This window comes from Oncorhynchus nerka, unplaced genomic scaffold (genome assembly GCF_034236695.1).
Source record: "Oncorhynchus nerka isolate Pitt River unplaced genomic scaffold, Oner_Uvic_2.0 unplaced_scaffold_37___fragment_2___debris, whole genome shotgun sequence".
Taxonomy (NCBI): domain Eukaryota; kingdom Metazoa; phylum Chordata; class Actinopteri; order Salmoniformes; family Salmonidae; genus Oncorhynchus; species Oncorhynchus nerka.
Window position 1 is genome coordinate 1 of NW_027039946.1, and position 24,780 is coordinate 24,780.

Here is a 24,780-nt window from a genome sequence, read left to right on the forward strand (position 1 = left end):
TTAGTGCACTACTTTCAACCAGATACATACATGTGAGTCAAAAGTAGTGCATTTAATGGGGAATAGGGTTCCATTTGGGACACACCCATTGTGTCCATCTCTGAAATCTAACACATAGGTTTCCCTGCCAGACTAAGTCAGTGGCACAGATCAAGAAGAAAGGAAGCAGGAAGTTGAGCCAGCACTTTCCCAAGGATTCTGAGGGGTTGGGCGAGCAGAGTTGGAGAGCGAACTGATCGGTCTTCAGCATAAAATGACGAGGCAGATGCTGGCTAACCAAGGAAGTAATCAGATTACGCTTGTCATTTTGAGTAATCCTGTGGATTACATTACGAACAGAGGATGACGTGTAATAAACAGTAGTACCATCAGTGGTCTCCTGTCCAGTCAGCGGGCTTCCATCTCCTCTGCCATAGGAGGCCAGGACAGACACCTGGTAGAGGGTCTCAGGGGTAAGGCCCTCCAGCACGGTGTTGGTGACGTCTCCAGGGACCATCTTCTCCCCTGACTCGTCACTGTACATGGACTTCCAGCGGATGCTGTACATCTTCACGTTCCCAAGGGCAGCCGTCCAAGACGCAGCGAAGCTGGTGTCCGTCACGTCGCTGGTGACAAGGTCCCTGGGGGAGCCCAGTTCTGAAACAAACATGGAGGAAAACAGATTCGATTTCTGGGTAAGAATTTGGGAGAGGATACAGGATACAGTGATTGGTTGCTGATAATCAGTCAACGTGCCAACACACTATTTGGATCAACACTGCTCAGTAAAGGAAAAGAATGCGTTGAAATCCTCTTGTGTAAACAAGTAAAAAGGTGCTTAGAACCAAAAATCATATGCACTTCTGCAAACAACATACGTAGTTATCAGTGCTTCTGACAGATCCCCACACCCCTGCTGTAGCTCAGAAGACATTTGTCTGACAGCATCTGGACTGATTGGATTATTCCAAATGGAAACTATTGAAACTGTGTCCAGAGGACAGCATAGTTTGTATAATTTTTTTGTTGCATCGTTTGTATATAGTTGTATTCGAAATTTGTGTGACTTCTCTTGTCTATCAGTGTATCAGTGTTTTGTTACTTGTCATGTTTTGTGTTTTTTGCAGACCCCAAGAAGAATAGCTGCTGCTTCGGCAAAAGCTAATGGGGATCCAAATAAACAAATAGTTGAACAGTTAGTCATAGTTAAAAAGACTAGAGAGCAGGAGAGCAGCACAGATACACACAACTACCCAGACAGAGAGACCACACAGTAATCTACCCAGACAGAGAGACCACACAGTAATCTACCCAGACAGAGAGACCACACAGTAATCTACCCAGACAGAGAGACCACACAGTAATCTACCCAGACAGAGAGACCACACAGTAATCTACCCAGACAGAGAGACCACACAGTAATCTACCCAGACAGAGAGACCACACAGTAATCTGTGGTGCAACTAATTCATTTGGTTCACAGATAGATTCAGGTACCTGCAGGTTGGGTTGAAAAATTCCGGGAACTTTCAATAAATTCCCTGATTTTCCCGAAATCCCAGTTGGAGGATTCCTGGAATCAGAAGGAAAGAAGCGGGAAATCCAGAACAGGATTTCTGGAGAACCAGGGAATTTATTGAAAGTTCCTGGAATTTTGCTACCCTACCTGCGGTAATGGATCCCTTTTGAACTCTGATGTCCTTCATTTCAGAGGGCTAAACTAGGATTACCAACATGCCTCTCACCGTGAGATATGAGCCCAGCTGACATATAGGAGACTCCCAATAAACTAAAGCTCCACCACAGTACACATCTGCTTCACATACTGAATGGAGGGAGGGAGGGAGGGAGGGAGGGAGGACACTGACAGGAGCTATGGGTCTATGGGAGAGAACGGTCATCTTGTGTGATCTCACCACTTTTCCCAAATGCATTGTTGGGTTTGGAGCTTGCCAGAAAGGCATTCCTTGTGCACGTGACATTAATAATGTGAAACTTGATAATGCAGACAAGGGAAGCCTTTTTGCCATAACATATAGATTTGATTAACAAAACAAGACCAAATGTAATTTTCCATGCATATGTTACGGCAATAAGACACACGGTGCTGCACAGAGCCAGTAGACTACAGGGATTATAGAGATGACAGATTCAGTAGAGGGTTTGTGAACGACGGTGAAGATCTCCATTGTATCTGTTACATTGGGCACGTATGTTTGCGACACAAAAAGAACACGACCAATGGACACACCCTCAGCCTTGTTGGTCATGAATTGAACAGAGGTAAAACCATGCATAATGAGGGGGTTGTAAACAAAATGACTGGTTAAGATCTGTCTGTCTGTTTATGATAAAAATACTAAATGTGATCCAACTAAACAAGAAAACTGAGAGAGTAGCATTTAGACATTACAACACTTCACTTTCTGCCAATGGGCATATTGATATTGTAATGGATAGTCCACTGCACAGTCAACTGATTATAGTGGAGCACAGCCAGTATAACTACTGATTATAGTGGACCACAGCCAGTATAACTACTGATTATAGTGGACCACAGCCAGTACAACTACTGATTATAGTGGACCACAGCCAGTATAACTACTGATTATAGTGGACCACAGCCAGTATAACTACTGATTATAGTGGACCACAGCCAGTATAACTACTGATTATAGTGGAGCACAGCCAGTATTACTCCTGATTAACCACAGCCAGTATTACTACTGATTATAGTGGATCACAGCCAGTATAACTACTGATTATAGTGGACCACAGCCAGTATAACTACTGACTATAGTGGATCACAGCCAGTATAACTACTGATTATAGTGGACCACAGCCAGTATAAGTACTGATTATAGTGGACCACAGCCAGTATTACTACTGATTATAGTGGACCACAGCCAGTATTACTACTGATTATAGTGGGCCACAGCCAGTATTACTACTGATTATAGTGGACCACAGCCAGTATTACTACTGATTATAGTGGACCACAGCCAGTACTCTCCCAAGGTACAAGATTACATGTCATGCAATCATCAAACCCTCTGTTTGGTTTCTAGTAGTTTGGGTCTGAGACAGACTCTAGAGTAATTCTAGGAGCACAATTACTGTTGGCTATTTCCTGTCACCACAAGTACGTGAGGCAGATTCTGACTCACATCCATATGCCTTCTGTTATTCAGTCTTTCCACCGAAACCAAACAAGCTAACCGAAAAATGCAAACGTCTGGTTCCCCATCAAATCAACATGTGAACATGTATCCTATTTCATATTGAAACATAAACATATACTTCAGGGGGAAAGAAATACTTATTTTTTTCTAACTCAAAGTCATAAGGAGAGAGAGCTTAACTTTAAGCAAGTGTTACATTTTATCGAACAACAAGTAAGCTGTATCTGATGTCAGGAACAGTCTTTCCAACTGTCACGCCAGAAATAATCTATCAAACCTAATATTGCTCTGAAGCAACCCATTCCAGTCCTGGATCAATTCAAATTTCCTTCATTTTACTGCACAAGTGCTGCCTCGGTCCACATGGGCAGGTTCTTCGTCTCCACCACAGAGATTCAACAGCCTCTATTAGCTGGGACCCCTCCACGGCCATTTTTTATCTGGAGTTTTTGTCTATATCCCAGGCCACAGACAGCTCTCGCATGGAATCTGTTGCTCGGCAGCCCGACCTGAAACACACTCAACCCCATTTTTCCATCACCCATCATGAAGAGAAACTGAACAAAACCACAGTAAATTCAACACCCCTCCTCGAAGCGTCGATACATGCTGTCTCCCTTTCTCTCCCAAGCACTCTCCATTTCTCTCTCACACTCGCTCTCTTCCTTTCATTTAAACACTACACTTAACCTTTCCATTTCTCTACAAAGAATATACACTACATTGGCTTGGAATATTTTCTGAATAAACAACTATGTGATTTTATGGCTGCCTGCATAAGCCACTCAAATTAATCAATTATTGAAACGTAACAAACTATACACACTATTGTTCTGTCTATTTGATCTTCCCCTCCCTGTTGCCTCACAACATCAGGCGGGATTGATTTTGTTCATGCATTTTACATTTCAAATAGCCTTGAAATTTCAAGCACATTGCAATGTCCTATGCTCAAGACAAAACTCTAGCCTAGGGATAAAATCTGCCGTGCGTTCGCATCCAGCACTAATACTATTAAGCCAAAAGAGCCTAAAGTTTTGTACCGCAGTCAGAATAAACTGTAGCTTTATATTTGAAGTTGGGATCATGTTCTTTAGACCCTGGTCCATTGGAAGGGAGAGTGTAGGTGCTGAAAAGCCATGCAGTCTGCCCACTGCAGATTTGTCTTAATGACATCATAATGACATCCCTAAGGGTCAGACAACAGCAGCTTGAAACCTTTATAAACATTGACAAATGCCAGATACAAATGTGGGATCTTAATTTGAGCCGGTTTGCTAAAGCAGGAAAATAATCCTGCAGCAACAGGACATTTGAATTATTATGTGGATTATACAGTATTTCATGGACATTTTTGTAGGAGTTTCAACATGGAAATTACACACTTCAGAAGCATTTTTAAACCTCAAATACACTACAAGTTTTACATTTCCTGCACTGCAGGAAAGTTCTCTGGCAACAGAGTGATCAAATTAAGATCCCACATCCGTAGGAGAGGGGCAAAGGGGGGAACCATTCATCCCAACGAGAGGGGGGATTCTCAGGGGCTATATCCTGAGGGAGGACAGTTACACAACTACTACTAACTACAGAGCCTGAGTCACAGTAAGAATAAACCACCTCTTGACTTGGCCTGTAACCTTTATGATCATCGTTGATTCAATTCCCATGATGCACCTTTTTGGTTATTTTTTATTCCTAGCACAGTTTTGGCTCCACATCATCACCCCTCCCTGATGGAAGTGGCTGGTAAGTGCTCAGTATGGAGGCGGCCAGAATACATGCAGCTTTGAAGGTTTTTCACAGGTAACACTTTCCATATGCCTTCTCTGTCTTTCACATTCATCATCTCAGCACTTTTCATTTGTTTTGTTACAATTATTCTGTCCTCCTGCCACATCAACAGACTGAATTAAGAGGGAAACGCACAGTATGCTCACTCAATTGATTTCCTTGGTGTGAGAATAGAAGGAACGTGAAGTCCAGGTCATCTAGACTGTCATCGTTTCTGCAACAGAGACTTGAGGTGAGCTGTGCTGGAGTGGGTTCCTCGCCATACTGGAGGCTCCACAGAAACTGCCAGCAGCATATGCAGGCCTAGGGCACGTCACACCATTCTGAATATAGTGCACTACCTTTGACCAGTGCACCATTGGCCCATGGTCAAAAGTAGCGCACTATATAGGGAATAGGGTACCATTTGGAATGCAAGCTGCGGGTCCAGGACGTGTTAAGGACCTGACAAATAATTTAAAGATACATTTTACATGTACATTATTTAGCAAATGCTCTTATCCAGAGCGACATACAGTAGTGAGCGCATACATTTTCATTCATACTGGTCCCCCGTAGGACTTAAACCCACAACCCTGGTATTGTAAGTGCCATGCTCTACCAACTGAGCCACACGGGACCGTAGTCTCTCCTTTGTGGTTGAAACTCTAGCCTCCCAGCAGAGCCCACCACAAAGTGGTCAGTGTGTGTTGGCTTGGTAGAGTGAAAGCTGAGAGAGTCCTGGATGCTATGTCAGCAAACTCAGAGATTCTGCTACTCCATGTCCATCAGGGGAGAAGTCAGCCGGCCGGCAGGGGCTCGGGCCTCCCCAATCAGCCTAACCTCCATGACAGGCTGAGATGCATTCTGGGACCAGGAGCCATTCCCAATCGCAGCGCAAAGTCAATGACCAGTCAAATATGTACCATTGTCCAAATCCTGGGGAAGGAATGCTGGCTAAAGTCAAGCTCCTGTCATTTTTTAATGAATGTAAAAGGGATGGATTCAGTGGAAAAAGGCGAAAGGCTGAGATTTTCACAGTACGAGACTCCTCTTTTGTTCCTGCCTGTACTGTATGCGTGACTGTTTCAAAAACAGTCTAATAGAGCCTAGTGGTTCTGCTTCATGGCAGCTCTGATGCCACTTCAAAGTCCATTCCATTGAAAGTGGGCCACAGTAAAGAACTAGGTCTGCACAACTCCTTGCACTCAGAAGTGCAACAGAAGGACACAATTATTCTGGACAAGAATATTAAATTACAGGCAAGCCCTCAGAAACAAGGTACAGGGCGAGAGGAGAGAGAAGAATGACTTCATACCCCCCACACCCCCTTCCAGTCCTGTGTGATCAAAGCCCCACGGAAGCAGCTTTGACTAGCTGACTAGCACTGGCCCTAACACAGTTCAGCTTGGTGACCTCTCACCCTATAGCAGGTGATTTCATCAGGTGATGCAGTAGCTGTGTTATTGTGGCAGCATTCTGGAGAAAACAGCTTGACCCCAAGACAAAGCACCATCACACAACATGATTACCAGCCTCCAGAAGGATGGAGTTGAGCTGAATGCTACTAAAAAGGCTATAGGAGTACCAGATATCTGACTCATCGCTCTCTCCTCTCTCTCTCTGTCTCTGGTTGTTTATTATTGCTGTCTTTCTAAAGAGACAGCTTTTTGAAGAATCTCTCTGAGAACTGACAGAAGAGCAACTCATAACTTTGAAAATGCCATGTTTTTATTCAAAGCACCATTCAATGATTCAGGTATAGACTCAGGTTTTGTCATAGTACAGTTAAAAGCACTAAAGGATCTGAGTTTTAGGCCTACTGTGCTGTTGACACTTAGGACTGGTTCCCCAGACCCAGATTAAGCCTATCCTCCTGGCGCATCATGGTCAATGGAGAAAATCCATAACAAATGGTTTTAGAAACCAGCCAATACAGTCCAAGAACAATGTACCTATTTTGGGAAGTCTCTGTTCTGCTTACCTTCCAGTGTGGTTCCTTTCCCCTTCAGCGGGTCTCCTATGCCAGAGGAGTAGTGTGCGCTGACGGCCAGGTCGTACTCAGTGCCAGGCTGCAGGTTCTTCAGGAGGACGTTGGTGTTCTCTCCCTTCACTGACACCTCCTTCCTCTCGCCACCCGCCGATGGATGGAAATTGATACGGTACTGGAGGACGCGGCCCGGTGCCGCCGCCCACGACAGCTTCATGGTGGACATAGTCTCGTCGAAGACCCGCAGGTCCCGTGGAGATCCCTGCCCTAAAAGAGAAGAGGCGGGAAAAGACACGCTGTCAATGAGGAGTCAATCAAGGTTGAAGTTGTTGGGCACAGTGTAGGTTCTGGCATATGACCAATTAACTCAGGTGTCTGTTATTACACTAGACAGATTGGAAAGACCACAAGTCTTCAAGTAATATAAAGGTTTTTGGAAAGGTACACGGTGAATAGCACAACAAGGGCATCATTGAAAAGAGGGTTGAGGACAAAACATAAACCCATCTCGGAGTCAGCTGGGTGCTGGATGGGAAAGAGCCACAGGCTGGGATACGTTCTCCCCTTTAAACAAACAGCTGCTTCATTTAAAGGAGCTGGAACTGCTTTGAGTGCTGATAATCACTGAGAGGAATGGGGTTGCCGTGGTGAATAGGAGTAATTTTTGGTTCATTTTTCCGTCAGCCTCCTTTGCTCCTTTGGCTCCGGCGCTGTAAACTCCTGCATTTCTGATCAACATTTCACCACAAACACACACTCACACAGACCTCTGGTATGTATCAAAAAATACCCCCCTTAGAGGCTAACCCCTTTGTGATGTCTTCCATTGACTTCCCGCCAAAATATAATGACACAGTAAGATTTGGTAGAATATTAGCTCAGTAGATCATAAAGTAGAAAGAATTATCACTGGTTTGATGCAATAGGCATGCATGTTCACACCCCTTGACGATAAGTGTAACCAAGTTTGATTCGTAGCGTCACTCGCCAGCTTGAAATGTCTTAAATAGCTAGCGTAATTGTCTAAGAAGTTGTCAAGTGGGCGGTCATGTTTGTTAGCAATCACGCTAATGCTAGTTAGCAGCTTTCTTCAAACTAAACCCAGATACATAAAAATGGTATCCACAAATTCATTTGACTCTGAGGAAGTAGATAAAGGGCCTCATTGCCAAAAACTATCCCTTTAAGTAAGTGTGACTGTTTCATAAGCAGATGCCTAGTCACCTTCTTTGGTGGTGCCATCGATCTGCATCTCTCCGCCAGTGCCTAACTGGTACTCTGCAGCCACCGTCACACGGTACGTCGTTAAGGGATTGAGCTCCGGCAGCACGATGGTGGTCTCTTGGCCGACAGTGACTGTCTCTAGTCTCGCGCTGTCGCCCCTTACTGGTACATAGGTCAGACGGTACCGTACCACCGCTCCTGGTGCCGGCGCCCACGACACCAGGAAACTGTCTGTTGTTTCCTCGGACACCCTCAGGTTACTCACTGTTCCTTGTTCTATGACAAAGATATTGGGGTAAGAGGTCATACAAATCTTAAAACAGAAGTTATGGCATTTGCTTCAAATTATTTCTCTGTTGGTATCTGTTTGGTCTGATGGTACTGACCATCTAGTGTGGTCTCAAATCCATTCAGAGGGAAGCTGTCTCCTTGGGCGTACTGGGCAAAGACGTTGACCTCGTAGAGGGTGACGGGCGTGAGGTGAGGCAGCAGAGCGGTGAGCGTGTCCCCGGGCACGGACATGGACACAAAGTCCCCGTTGGTGTCAGCAGCCGGTCTGAACTGGATCAGGTAGGACAGGACGTCGAAGACATCGGTCTCCCAGGTAGCTCTGAAGCTCCTGGTGGCCACCTCAGAGAACGTTAATGACCTCGGTGGCAGTAAGCCTTCAGGAGATAGAAGAAGACTAAACATTAGGTCACAACACTCAGCATGCATCCCAAATGGCACCTTCATTCCTGTGTCCCTATTGGCACCCCATAGGGCTCTGGTCAAAAGTAATGACCTGTATAGGGAATAATAGAGTGCCATTTGAGACAGAACCTGAAAAACACAATAACATGATCTATATTCCATTAGTGAAAATCCCTGCATTGTTTTCTATGTTTACGGTACTCCATGTTGTCATAATAGATTAGTATATAAAGATTATATCACAGGTAATCAAACCTTGTGTGAGTTGCACAATATACTGGCAGAGCTGAATGCTTTTTGGCAATGTAATGCAGAGTGACTAGTATTTGGCATTATATTTCCACACGGGAGTCCTCTTACTAACCCTGAGAGAGCAAGAGGTTGTGTGTAACACATTGCTAAACAGAAGATGACAACTTTGGAAAAGGGTATTGTGACACAACAGAAGTAATTGCAAGCATATGCTGTATACTCATAGTATTTTGTCTTCTTTTTCTCAGGTCAAGGACCATCAAGGCCAAGGTAGAGTGGAGTTATCTTCAAGAGTTATTCCCTCCAAAATGTCCAAAAAGGAGCAGTTGATCAAAATTTGATTGACTAAAAAGTTGTCAAAAAGGTGAACAATTATGCCATAATTAATCAAATGAGCCAAGTATATGGTATTTCAAAACATGTTATTTGTTCAAAATCAAGAAATAATCAAAAACCTGAAAACTGACCAATGTTGGATGTAAGTTATACACTGGAAAACTTCTCTGCCTACTGCCATATGGAGCTGTGTGATACTGTGCCAAGTGTAAGCTTTACATTGATCCGTTTATATACAGTGTATCCCACTCTGGTGTAAATAGCTTGGCATATGAATCATATGAAACAATATACATTGCCTACTGTAATTCAAAGAATGCTAGCACTTACTTTAGTATTGCAAAAATACTTTCTCTAAGCACTTCCATAAACATCTTAGACTTCGGTAAGACTGGGTGCTGGGCCATTATCTACTGTGAGAATCTATGGCATTCATAAATGTCCCCAATATTTATTGTTTGCAAGATGTTCTCTTTGGCTAAGGAATTGAACTTACTTACTGTGTAAAACCATTAGCTTGTAGGGCTGGGAATTACCGGGGACGTCACGATACTATATTATCGACATTTTTGTCATTACTTTTTAATTGTATTCATTTAACCTTTATTTAACTAGGCAAGTCAGTTAAGAACAAATTCTTATTTACAATGACAAATTCTTATTTACAACGATACCTTGGTACCGATACGATATGTATTGCAATTTTCACTATTCTCATGATTCTATATGTATTGCGATCCAATATTGTGATTTTTTTGCGATACAATGTTCCAAACATATTGTTCACCATATGTGTGCTGCAGAGAGACAAGAGAGAGGATGAAAAAACAAGTTCTGATCAGTCATGGAAATAAGTGCTAAAAACAAATGAGCTCCCTATTTAAAAAGAAGATGGAGAACAAGCTATGAAGGAAAAATACTGGAGTTTTGGTGCAGGTATAGCCAACTAGCGCAAAATAAATATTGCAATATTGTCAAAACAATACGATACAATATATTGTCAAAAATAGTATCCCGATATGTAACTATATCATTTTTATCCCATCACTATTAGCTTGACTTGAGTACACTTGGCCTGGGTTTACTGACTAACAACAGTGGCTCCATCATGCTGATATAGACAGGGTACTACTCACTTCTCTTCTTGATGTTGAGGAGCTCCTGCTCGATCCTCAGGCAGATGGACTGGGTGAGCTCCTTGGAGATCCTCTGGAAAGCATCAAAGTCTTCCACTGTGTACACATGGGTCTCCACGGGCTCGTTAGCAATGGCTTCCAGCTCAGATCTCACGGCATCCTTCACGCCCACGGCAAAGATCTCCACGTCCGCTTTCTTCAGCTTGGTGGCAGGGTCCTTGAAGGAGTCGGATGACTTCCCATCAGTGATGAGGATGGTGACGCGGGGCACGTTCGGCCGTGATCCTCGGTTGGCCAAGAAGACCTTCTCCCTGACGTAAGTCATGGCCCGGCCGGTGTTGGTGGAGCCGCCACGGTAGGGGAATGTCCGGACGGCCTTGACCACAGCGCTCAGATCGCGGTGGGTGTTCAGGTAGAACTCAGTGTGAGCGTCCCTGCTGTACTGAACCAAGCTGATCTGAATCTTGTCTGGTCCGATGTCAAAGGAGTTCACCAGCACCTCCAGGAAAGATCTGACTTTAGCGAAGTTGGACAGTCCGATACTATATGAGCCGTCGACCAGAATGACAACGTCGGCTTGCACGTCCACTCCAAGAGAACATTCTAGAAGAAGACACAAAAATATTTGTCATGCCATGACAAAATCAGACACTGAATGACTATAACATTCATATTCCTTACTAAAAGACCAAAGGATGTATTGTTGTAGGGTATACTCACCAAGGGACACCTTGACTGGCTCAGTCTTCTCCATGGCCATGATGGGCTCGCTGGGCGTGAGGCCCTTGAGGGCGAACAGGCTGATCTGGTACTCTGTGTCTGGAGACAGGCCCGTAACTGTTGCTGAGGTCTGGCCGGGGCTTACGTACAGCTCCTGGCGCTTGCTGCCGGCCATCATGGGGATCAGCTGGATCTTGTAACCCGACACATCTCCAAAGGAAGCGTCCCATGTCACCCTCATAGACTTGGAGGCCACCTCCACAACTTGGAGGTTTGATGCTGGTTCAATAACTGTAAATAAACAACCCCAAAAAAATGAATCAAGACAGAAGTTTGTTAGTAAATAACTTTTTTTTTTTTTACCTTTATTTTACTAGGCAAGTCAGTTAAGAACAAATTCTTATTTTCAATGACAGCCTAGGAACAGTGGGTTAACTGCCTGTTCAGGGGCAGAATGACAGATTAGTACCTTGTCAGCTCGGGGATTTGAACTTGCAACCTTTCGGTTACTAGTCCAACGCTCTAACCACTAGGCCCTGCCGCCCTAGGCTAACCATCCTCCCATCCTCTCACCACCTGGAAATGTTTTGATCATCCATCTCTAAGCATTTCTAAGTTATCCATGCCAAAACCACTTCCAACATTCAAGTCTTAAAACAGCATTTTACCTTCCTCTCCGCTGACGAGTGAGTTGAGTTGATCGTCCACCCCCGAGCACACATTGGTAATGAGCTCTTTCTGCACATCCTTGATAAGGTCAAAGTTGAAGACTTTATATACGTGTGTCCTGTAGGGGGTCGAAGCCATTTGTTTCAGCTCCTCATCATCTGCTCCTTTGATCCCTAAATTGGACAAAGAACCAAAAAAGGGGTGTAAAATGTATACGGCCTCATAAAACTGAGGAAAATGTTCCATATCACCATTATAATTCTGATCTCCTGCCCGTTTCAGAAGGTTTACTCACTCATAGATAAGAGTCAACACGTATAAAGCCCAAATAAAGTCACCCCTATGAAGTCAATGACGGCACATGAAAATTATCCAGAATGTAGGAATTACTGTTTTATAGTTTCTTAGGTTTGAGTGCTATAAATGCTGAGTAAAACAAGTGATCTAAAGATATATGAAATGAAGCAGGAGGTCTCTCCTTCTTTTCCATATTTAAGAAGAACCAGCTGGATTCACTATGGAACATAGAACCATGTCATGACTTTAGCTGGAAAGAATGACAACGTGGGCAACATGTGGAAACCCCATCTGATACCATTCTAGCTGGTAGGTTTCTTAGTTTTCTTCCTTTCCTTTGTGATATGAATACTTCAACTTACTCTCATGACTATAGAATACATATAGACAGGATTATTAGTATTTATAAACTGGGTGGTTCGAGCCCTGAATGCTGATTGGCTGACAGCTGTGTTATATCAGACCGTATATACCATCGGTATGACAAAACATGTATTTGTACTGCTCTAATTATGTTGGTAACCAGTTTATAATAGCAATAAGGCACCTAAGGGGTTTGTAGTATATGGCCAATATACCACGGCTAAGGGCTATATCCAGGCACTCCGTGTTGCGTCGTGCATAAGAACAGCCCTTAGCCATGGTATATTGGTCATATACCACACCTCCTCTGGCCTTATTTCTTAAATGTAACACATCAACAGGGTTAGATGATTGAAAGGTAGCCTGTAGTCACATACCCAACGTGAAGATCTCCACCCCCATGTTCTTGAGTTTCTTGGCGATCGCCTCCACAGGGTCTTGAGACTTCCCATCTGTGATAATCATGGCCACCTTGGGAAAGCCTTTCCTGGCACCATTTGCCTCAGTGAATGTGTTTTTCAGCAGGTAGTCCATGGCCTCGCCTGTAACACAATGACATGACACCCCTTTCAGTTATTACATTGTTCATTTGATTCACTCTACCAACTGCAAAGAGTTATTAATAAAGAACTACAGCTTTGTGAGTTAGTATTATGCAAGAGGTAATGATATGATTATGCATTGTATAAGAGAGTGTAACCAGGTACTAATGGGACGGGTTAGGTACCTGTCATGGTGTTGCCACCCATGTAAGGTAGTGTGTTGATGGCTCTGAGAAGTTCGCCCCGTTTCATGTGCTGGTTGAGGTTAAACTCTGTCCTGGTATCAGTATGGTACTGGACCACACCTACCCTGGTCTTGTCCTCCCCAATCTCAAAGGCTCCCGCCATGGCAGAGATGAAGCTACGGATGTATTTAAAGTCTCTTCCAACGTTCCATGAACCATCAACCAGGAACACCAGATCTGTGATAGCACTGTAAGAACACTCTGAGAGAGAAGGAGTGGTAGAGGAGAGGAGCGAGGGAAAGGAAAATTTAAAAAAAATGGAAGAGGTAAACAATTTGACCTGAAGACACGTTTTTTTCCCAGAAGCCATATCATTGAGCAAAGAAAACAGAGTAAAGTGTGCTGTTGGTCAAATATACACTGAGTATACAAAATATTAAGAACACCTGCTCTTTCCATGACATAGACTGACCAGGTGAATCCAGGTGAAAGCTATGATCCCTTATTGATGTTAAATCCACTTCAATCAGTGTAGATGAAGGGGAGGAGACAGGTTAAATAAGGATTTTGAAGCCTTGAGACAATTGAGACATGGATTGTGTATGTGTGCCATTCAGAGGTTGAATGAGCAAGACAGAAAATGTAAGTGCCTTTGAACTGGGAATGGTAGTAAGTGCAAGGTGCACCGGTTTGAGTGTGTCAAGAACTGCAACACTGCCGGGTTTTTCACGCTCAACGGTTTCCCGTGTGTATCAAGAATGGTCCACAACCCAAAGGACATTCAGCCAATTTGACACAACTGTGGGAAGCATTGGAGTCAACATGGGCCAGCATCCCTGTGGAACGCTTCATAACCTTGTAGTCCATGCCCTGAAGAATTGAGGCAGTTCTGTGGTCAAAGGAGTAACAACTCAATATTAGGACTGTTCCAGCGAACAGTAAAAGTAGCCTCCGGGGGAAAACTGCAGTCCAGCGTTTTTCCCCTTTGCAAAATGCATATCGTTATTGTACAATGAAAATGACCCTCTTAACACTTGTATACTACACAGGAACTATGGAATATCAATTCATATATGTCAGATATGACACTAAGGTGATGAAGAGTGAATGCAATGAAAAATGTTTGTTATTGCCATCTTTTTTTGACAGAATACCATTGTCACTACCAAAATCGTCACTGTATTCATCAGGCTATTCATCCGACTTTTGTCTGACACGCTGGAGGACATACACCACCGGCACTAGACCAGAGGACGGTGTTAGCGATAGTGGCATCAACAGATCAAGTGCAGTCGACAATAATAAAAATGTACTTAACTACTGCAAGCTAAGGTGGTACTTTGAGATAGAAGCCATCATAGTGGATAGTCTATTCCCTGTGTAGTGTACTACATTTGACCAGAGCCACAACGTGTGCTCCTTTGGGAATACTACATAAGGTACAGTGACTGAATAGCTTTGGTTACTATGGAGGATATTTTCCAGCTCTGTCTTTCTGGATAGGAATAAAGTCAGAGAGAGAGGTTTTCCCAAGCAGCAGTAAGCATGCATCATCTGTAGGGAGGCCACATTGCTCTTGTAAACAGCTGTATCTGTAATGGTTTCCACTTCTCTCAGCCTGGCTGTCTCAGGACCGGGCAGGCTACAGTACTCTTCAGCACCAGCACCAGAGGCCCTGCCCCCCTGAAACAGCTGTTAGCTCCACACCCCTGACCACCACACTGAGCATGTGCAAACTCCCTCACTTGGCATGACTGACAGCCTGGCTCTATGACAGGCAGCTTACCAACGTAGTTACCAATATTTTTCTAGATTTATATAGAATAACATGTCGAAACACCCTCCAAAGACTGTTGACCACACATCAATGGAAAGAGCCCAGGCACAGTAAGATGAATAAAAAAAGATTGTAGCCTATGAATAAACTGGAAAATGTTAACTGTTTAGTGTCAGAAAAAGCCAAGCAGGCAATGGACTTACTGACAGAGTCTGTGACCTGTGGTTTCCTGGGACCTCCTTGCGCTGTGCCACTTGATTGGACTGAAATACAAGATTAAATAAAGTCAAACTTGAGTCAAACAAACTACTGTATTTAACCATAAATTCCCTAATGGGAGTGAATGAATCAGCTAGTAGCATTAAACATTTTTTAAGTAAACATATTGTCGAATTTATACATAAAGATAGACATTGTGAAAGATTTAATGTGGGTGTCTCTAATAACCTCAAATCCACTTGCGGTCACAACGAGCAGGCAAGCAGCCGGCTCCCAAATTATAATGGACTGATGCAATTAGTTCCGGCAATTCTCTCAGTAATCCCTAAAGACCCTGGCTGGGCTGCTTAGGACTGTAGAATCAGAGGGCCGGTGCCAAAGAGGCTTCCCCGTGAAGCAGTCCATATTACATTACAGCATACTCTAATCACTGTTAGACTTGGGAGGTGGGGTTGCCTGTTAGGACCTATGAATTGTCATTCCTCTCTCTATACAGTCTGAATCATTCATCATTAGACTAAATAAGAAGCTGGGTCTGTATCCTAAATGGCACCCTATTCCCTATTGGCCTTGGTCAAACGTAGTACACTACATAGGGAATAGGGTGCCATTTTGGACACAACCTGGGTATTGGTAAGTGACTCACTTCATTCACCAGTAGTCTTCATAAGATAATACATGTACCAGATGTGATGGTAAGTGACTCACTTGTGAGCTGTCCTGAGGTGGGCAAACTTTCCTCTGAGCCAGAGTATGAGATGATTGTTACTACATAGTCCAAGTCTGGAGTAAGGTCTGTAATGGATGTCTTAGTGGCTGTGGCAGGGAGGGTTAAATCTTTTGTTGGTTTGTCTATGGAAATAACAAAGTACCAAGTTAGGAATAAAGCGTTATAGAGAATTAATATAGCAACATATACCTTAGAAATCTTAGGCTTGGTGTGCAGTAAATGTTTAATTGCGGTGGATCACACAATGAATTGGTCAGAACAGTCATTTCAGGTGTTTTGTTGTGTCAATGGCATTGATTGCTTGTTGTAAAGTACACAGATAATGTTGCAGTGAAGGTAGAGATTGAGAGAGATTGCCTGCAGCAATACAGACCACACACCTGTGTCTGAGGCCACCTGTATCCTGAATCCTTCTATCCGTGTTAACGGCGCTTTCCATGTCATTTGCACTGTGTTCTCATTTAAAATCTTAAATCTCAAGTCTGAAGGTGGTTCAACTGCGAAAATAAAAAGTAGCCCATGTTAATTCCAGCATTTGCTAAATAAGTGTATTTATGATAAAACATAAGATGTAGGTAACTCATATCCCAACGATTAACACTTCAAGGTTGAAGTTATCCTGTTCATTGTTGGGGCAAACAGCAAGAGATGACAATAACGACAACAAACATAACATTTGAGACTCGAGCAGCCATTTTCGAGGAAAATGACATTCGTTTGAGCTGCCCGGCCGTGTTTGTCCAAACACAGTCGAGAACTCAAGCACGTATAGTGGCAAGACGACAAACGGTGGCAAAAAAAATATCCAAGGGCACAATAAAAAAATGACATTGACAAACTAACATCTTACATGCTGATAAGGTCAACCCAACTCATGCCTAAACTGAGTCGACCGACAAAAACATACACCTTCCATAAAACTTGGATGTGTAAAGGCCTACATGCAGCCATACATAGCCTTCAGTACATTGTTTCTTTTTGATTGACCCATGTGTACGACTCCCATCCACGGCAAACCTCTTAAAAGAGTACACAATGCGCTTTATGACGCTTTGTACATATTTCCAAACCCCTCTAGCACTAAGTAGTGACAATCCACAATGGAAAAAAAGATTTACAAAGAAACAAATCAAATAGACAAGCCAAACAAACCATAAATGTGATTGGTCACAGTGAATGGACTGTCTGAAGATCATGCACATGTACATGAAAAGTTGTTTGTAACAACTTATGGAACCGGACAAAAGTTTCCATGTACAAGACGGACCAGAGAACATATTTGAGAAATATTTTTTAATGATATTCGTCTGTTGGGGGGGATGGGTTAAGTTAATGTTCTTTTGTCATAATAGCCTAAGAGTGTTATGAAGAGTAAAGTCTTAAGTAGCCTATATTGTAATAACAGAATGTCTAAAGAGATCTAAAATCACAAGTAAAGTAAATAAGACCACTGTATGTGTAGTGGCTAATGGTGATGAATGATGAAATCTGCTTGTTGATGAACTTTAACAAGATGGTGTATCAGTGCATAGTGGTGCATATCAGGGTTAGAATAGGATTGTAGTCTATATAAGGGTATTTTAAATAGGGAAGCCTGTGGGGATCAGGAATATCATTCTAAAATATTATTGAAAAGCCATGACTCGGGACAAATTGAATGCAAATTTGCATAGCAAATGACCTGAGTGAAGCTTGTCCAGCACAGGATATCAAAAATGAGAACCACCAACCTGGCAGATCAACTCAAGGGCCATGGTCTGCTCCTTCTGTTTCCAAATGGGCCCATCATAATCATATAGTACTACCCACATTGTCCTCCTTAAGAAGCTCTTAATTAAAACACTTATGAACACAAACTCACACACAAATACTAGCAAGTGCACGCAAGTCCTGCAGGCTCTTGTTTTGTCTTATCTTGATTATTGTCCAGTCATGTGGTCGAGTGCTGCAAGGAAAGACCTAGTTAAGCTGCAGCTGGCACAGAACAGAGCGGCACGTCGTGCTCTTTATTTTAATCAGAGGGCTAATATTAGTACGATGCATGCCAGTCTCTCGAGGCTAAGAGTTTAGGAAAGACTGACTACATCACTTCTTCTTTTTATAAGAAATATTATTGTGTTGAAAATTCCAAATAGTTTGCATAGTCAACATACACACAGCTCTGATACACTTACCCCACCAGACATACAACCACCAGGGGTCTTTTCACAGTCCCCAAATCCAAAACAAATTCAAGAAAGCATACAGTATTATATAGAGCCATTATTGCATGGAACTCCCTTCCGTCTCATATTGTTCAAATTAACAGCAAACTTGGTTTAAAATAACTGATAAAGCAACACCTCATGGCACAATGCCTTTCCCCTATTTGACCTAGATAGTTTGCGTGCATGTATTGATATGTACAGTAGGCTACGTGTGCAGTTATTTTATTGATGTAGTTCTGTCCTTGAGCTGTTCTTGTCTATTAATGCTTTGTATTATGTCATGTTTCATGTTTTGTGTGAACCCCAGGAAGAGTAGCTGCTGCTTTCTTCAACAGCTAATGGGAATCCTAATAAAACACCAAAAAAAATACAAAATACCCACACACAACACACACACATCATCTCAATGATGAGCGAAAAGTTCATGTTCACACTTTATTTGGATTGTACAAATAGTCCATCAACAATCTATCTGTTGATGAGCAACTGCTTGCCAAATTTAAGATTAGGGTTGGGGTTATATTATGGGTTAGGGTAAAGATTAAGATTAGGTTTAGGATAAGGTTTAAGGTAAGGATTAAGGTTAGGGTTAGGTTTAGGATACGGGTTAAGGTAAGGATTAGGGTAAGGATTAAGGTTAGGGTTAGGTTTAGGATAAGGGTTAAGGTAAGGATTAATGTTAGGGTTAGGGTTAGAATAAGGTTAAGGGTAAGGATTAAGGTTAGGTTTAGAATAAGGGTTAGGGTAAGGGTAAGGATTATGGTTAGGGCTAGGGTTAATAGATCGTTGAAATGTTACTGATAGTCTGTAGAGCATCTACAGATGGTTGGACTATCCAAATAAAGTGTTACCAAAATCATCTCAATGACAAAATAAAAGTGTTTTAGTGTTGTTGCTGTTATGACTCTTTCTCTTCATTTCTGTTTTTTCCAAGTAGGTCAAGATTTTGGAAAATACCAAAAAAGAAGGCTTCTCTTAAAAAATATGATATTCTAACAGACTATTTTACATTTTATAGTCTGATTGACCCCTGTAATCTGTCATTTATATGAATGGTCTTGGGAGCTTCAGAATAATGTTCTTTCTCAGTCTAACAGTTTCTGGAAAATAATGTTAGAGACACTTATATTTTGTGTTTCCGTTTCATCAGAGAAAAAAAGATCACGAGAAGGACAATTGGCTTCAAGCCCCGTTTTTCTCCGAATGAAAGTGGAGACATACAGTCGAGTTCTAGAAAAAAATTACATCGTAGTTATAGCTTATCTATACATCCCTTACGGGCATTTCTTTTTTACCTGGTTCCTCTATCAAGACCTAGTTCCTCTATCATGACCTAGTTCCTTGATCATTAACTAGTTCCTTTATCATTACCTAGTTCCTTGATCATTACCTAGTTCCTTTATCATTACCTAGCTACTTGATCATTGCCTAGTACCTTGATCATTACCTAGTTCCTTGATCATTGCCTAGTTCCTTGATCATTACCTAGATCCTTGATCATGACCTAGTTCCTTGATCATTGCCTAGTTCCTTGATCATTGCCTAGTTCCTTGATCATTACCTAGATCCTTGATCATGACCTAGTTCCTTGATCATTGCCTAGTTCCTTGATCATTACCTAGTTCCTTTATCATTACCTAGTTCCTTGATCATGACCTAGTTCCTTTATCATTACCTAGTTCCTTGATCATTACCTAGATTCTTGATCATTACCTAGTTCCTTTATCATTACCTAGTTCCTTGATCATTGCCTAGTTCCTTGATCATGACTTAGTTCCTTGATCATTGCCTAGTTCCTTGATCATTACCTAGATCCTTGATCATGACCTAGTTCCTTGATCATTGCCTAGTTCCATGATAATTACCTAGATCCTTGATCATGACCTAGTTCCTTTATCATTACCTAGTTCCTTTATCGTTGCCTAGTTTCTTTTTCATTGCCTAGTTCCTTGATCCTGACCTAGTTTCTTGATCATGACCTAGTTCCTTAATCATTACCTAGTTCCTTAATCATTACCTAGTTCCTTTATCATTACCTAGTTCCTTTATCATTACCTAGTTCCTTGATCATGACCTAGTTCCTTTATCATGACCTAGTTCCTTTATCATTACCTAGCTCCTATATCATTACCTAGATTATTGATCATGACCTAGTTCCTTTATCATTACCTAGCTCCTTGATCATTACCTAGTTCCTTTATCATTACCTAGTTCCTTTATCATTACCTAGTTCCTTTATCATTACCTAGTTCCTTTATCGTTGCCTAGTTTCTTTTTCATTGCCTAGTTCCTTGATCCTGACCTAGTTTCTTGATCATGACCTAGTTCCTTAATCATTACCTAGTTCCTTAATCATTACCTAGTTCCTTTATCATTACCTAGCTCCTATATCATTACCTAGATTATTGATCATGACCTAGTTCCTTTATCATTACCTAGCTCCTTGATCATTGCCTAGTCCCTTGATCATGACCTAGTTCCTTGATCATTGCCTAGTTCCTTGATCATTACCTAGATCCTTGATCATTACCTAGTTCGTTGATCATTGCCTAGTTCCTTGATCATTACCTAGTTCATTGATCATTGCCTAGTTCCTTGATCTCATTACCTAGTTCCTTGATCATTGCCTAGTTTCTTTATCATTACCTAGTTCATTGGTCATTGCCTAGTTCCTTGATCTCATTACCTAGTTCCTTTATCATTACCTAGTTCCTTTATCATTACATTGTTCCTTTAGGCTACTTCATTTTTGTACAGCTGAAATTCTTCCCGTCCCCAGAGAACTGCTGTATGCATACTAGATAAACTAAGACAGAAATAAAAATATCAAGCAAGTGCCCCTCCTAGCGTAAGAAAGACTTCACTGCAACTATCCATGCTTAGAGTTAGCCTTTCACTAAATTCCAGACCACTATGATGGGTCCTGTTCCACTTTGAACTTTTAGATTTTAAAAAAATCTATTTGAAACGCACTTTTTGATTGAAAAATATAATGTTGCATAATGTCCCAATGAATAGACAGACAAAATTGGATAAAAAGACAATTGAAATTTCCAACCTATACAAACACAACAAAAAGACAAGAATCCATAGGTCTAGAAATGAATATATAGGTATACCGATGAATCCATAGGCCTACAGATGAATCCATAGGCCTACCGAAGAATAATGTAGACATTTTCTTTCAGCAAACATTTATTAACAAAATTAAATTAAATGTGGTGAAAGTATTGCAATTTCACCATGAAGAGTTAAAGAACCGACACCATTAGCTACAGTCGGAGGGAGAGAAATTGGGGGGTAAAGAGAGAGAGAGCGAGAGAGACGGGGAAGATGCACATTTTCATTCAGTTGTGTTTAATTAACAGTAGAAAAAATGGAGGTGAGGAGGGGGGAAAATGGCAGGTGAGGGATAACTTTACCTTGGGCCTCGACGGAGGATAGTAGCACTGCAAGGAAGGCAGCCGCTGCCAGAGACAGCCTTATCTTCATTTTGACTCTCTTTCTCTCTCTGGTTCAGCAGAACATGAATGAGGCTACAAAAAGAACGTGCAATTACGCACGCATCTCAGCAATGCTCCAACATTCCATATTGTACTTTTACCAGAAGCATCAAACATTTAAATGCCATATAATCCCAAATAAACTATAGATGTGTGATATAGCAAGTGCATTCAAAGACAATGGAAAGGCAATTGAACATCTAAACTACATTGTCTTATCATATGGGTCCAATTTAAACAGGGATTAAAAACAACGTAAGAAAACTCATTATCAACTTTTAATCGAAAATGGTCTCTTCTACACTTTTCTATGGGATAAACGCGCTTCCTATTGTAGCTGATCAGAAATGCGGTCCCCGTTCAGTCAAGACTTGCCTTGATGGAGATGGGAGTAGGCTAGAGCATGACTCAAAAGCTATAAACTATCCAACATGTACAAACTATATGAAAACCCAACCCGTGTCTCCAAGCACAAAACACAATATCGTGCAATATCGAACACAGTATAGACCACCAGTCCTAAGTGATAAATGTTTCCTTTCTTCTAAAATTACATTCTAATTTACTTCACACATTAGGAATTAATCTGCATGTTTAAACCACGAAGAATATTCCAACGCCAACCTATATGCCCAATATACGCACATGAGTCCAAGACACACGGCATTTATCGCATGGTTGTTGGGGGATAATTACGGGCAATAATTCATCTCAAAGACACCTTAACATAAAGACACCTTGACGAAAATGATCAATAGGCAAATAATAAATAGAAAAATTCAGAGCACAATATTGGGATTGCCTACTTCCCTGGTCTCCAGATGAGCATAACTAATCTCCCTTTACCTCTCAGATAACCTAAACAGTAGTCCAATCCATTATTCCATATTCAATTAATTCAATACTGACCTGTGGAAATGAAGTTGTGCTGTCGCTCGTTTGATTTCAGAATACAAAACAGTAAAGCCTCTTTGGATATGCCCCTTCTGGTAATGATCGATATAAGTTTTACGGGAGGAGAATCAATATTCTAAGCACAGACGAAAACTCAGTTCTCCTCTTGTGGAGGTCACAGATCAGAAGCCTTTTTCCAAGTGGGAAGACTCTCTACAATCTGCTACTTAATAGGGGGCTGTTCCCAACTCTCCCTTTACTATCGTAAGCTCTTACGACACTCAGCAAGCGTGGAACCCTGCCACAGATTGATAAATGCAGCCTCTCAGAGTGTGGGGATATACTTTTGGAAACTTAGCATAGTTTTCTGCATTCCTTTTCAATGATGCTTCTCTAAAGGTTTTATCCTCAAGTTCATAGCATCTGCGTTTGGAAAACAGGAGATGTGTTGTTATTGGCAACCGTTGAGCCGTTTTTTTTAGACAATGGAAAAATCTTCAACAGCCCATTAATTCAGTGACCACTTAAGAATCAGTAGGTTTAACTACGTCATTTTAATTTAATGGGATTTATGTCAGTAGATAAATATTTATAAATATATTGTTATGTTATTGAACTATTTAATAAGTCCACTCATTCCACTCAGAAAATGTCAAGACATACTTAACACTGTCCAATCATAATTATACAGGTGAAGCATGAGTAAAGGGTGATGCTTCCTATATAGTCTCGTTATTGTTGTCATTTTCTTGTGTTACTTTTTTTTATTTTGTTTCGTTTTTTCACCTTAGTTTATTTAGTAAATATTTTCTTCAATCTATTTCTTGAACTGCATTGTTGGTTAAGGGCTAAGGGCTAAGGGTTTGTAAGTAAGCATTTCATGGTTAACCTGTTGAATTCCCGCACATGTGACTAATACAATTGTATTTGATCTATCAAATACGTAGGCAATAGATTATAGCCCTACAGATCATTTGAAAGCAGAAAAACTTTTAAATTGAACGTTTTATTGATAAACGTGATAATAACATTAAAACATTTTTTTTAACACTTTTTCAGATGACAGAAATCAGTTTCCCGACCATCGGCCTGTTATGTGAGACCCAATCAATTCCCTCGAAGACATAGCCCTCTAGTGGCTCAAGAGGCAAAACGCATCGCTGGTTCCTTGAGCATTAGGTTCTACTTTAATAAAGTATTCAGATAAAACTCGGTTAAAAAAAATGTTACTAACATTTTCACAAATGTCTGGTGGCACTTTTTTATAATCTATACACATTGTAAGATGTGCACGCATAGCGTATCAAATCACTACCAAAAATTGCATCTCATGACATTTTCCCATGATCTAGTAGTTATTTCTGTGTGGAGTTCAAGGGACATTCCAAAATAGGAACGTCATATTCTAATTGTAGATATATTCGTAATTTCTTCACAAAGTATCATTTAATGACAACATTATGACTGCCCTTGGCTTAATGTGTCCTCATTGGTTTCTAATAATAAGGTACTAATCTTACAGACTGGCTTTAAAGGAGAAAGACAGTAAAAATTGAGGAATTGTGGTCACATATATTAGATAAATTACATGATATTACTACTTAAGTAAATACCAGTGTTTTCCCCATTGTAATGTTAAAATAAACCATTGGAATTGGAGCAAGATACGATAGACAATGTGGGATCTTTTTTGTTTTTGTTTTGTTTGGTTAATTATGCGAATAATGTCGATGGAAACAGTTTTATCCGCCAATATTGATATAACAATCGAAGTAAACTTGGGAGTCACGCCATAACATGTGAGGTCCACTACCACTCGTCGAGAAAGCATGTAGTTTATTAGGCTACAGATTAAATAAATGATGATGACGGCTCGCAGGGTCGTGATAATCTTATTCTGGTGACATGATAATCGATGCTTGCCTGCAGTTTGACAAATTAAAATGATCTTGCTCTTTTGTCCACAATAATAATCTCATCATGCAGTCGATATGTAAACGGTGTGAAATGGCTAGCTAGTTAGCGGAGTGCGCGCTAAATGTTTCAATCGGTGACGTCACTCGCTCTGAGCTCTCGAAGAAGGTAATGGTGCTTCGTGCCAGCTGGCTG

General features: G+C 41.5%; 1 protein-coding gene across 1 annotated transcript; it reads right to left on the minus strand.

The window, feature by feature from the left end:
- Positions 1-337: 337 nt before the first annotated feature.
- Positions 338-22,966, minus strand: LOC135568803 (collagen alpha-1(XII) chain-like; the record flags this gene model as incomplete). The annotated part of the gene is made up of 14 exons (XM_065015570.1): positions 22,687-22,966; positions 21,697-21,810; positions 16,448-16,564; positions 16,046-16,189; positions 15,322-15,381; positions 13,342-13,602; positions 12,992-13,156; positions 11,954-12,127; positions 11,286-11,576; positions 10,566-11,168; positions 8,535-8,813; positions 8,149-8,424; positions 6,919-7,191; positions 338-636 (listed from the first exon to the last, which is right to left on the minus strand). Coding segments are annotated over exons 2-14 (3,012 nt in total), but the record flags the coding sequence as incomplete, so codon positions are not given.
- Between the last annotated feature and the right edge of the window lie 1,814 nt (positions 22,967-24,780).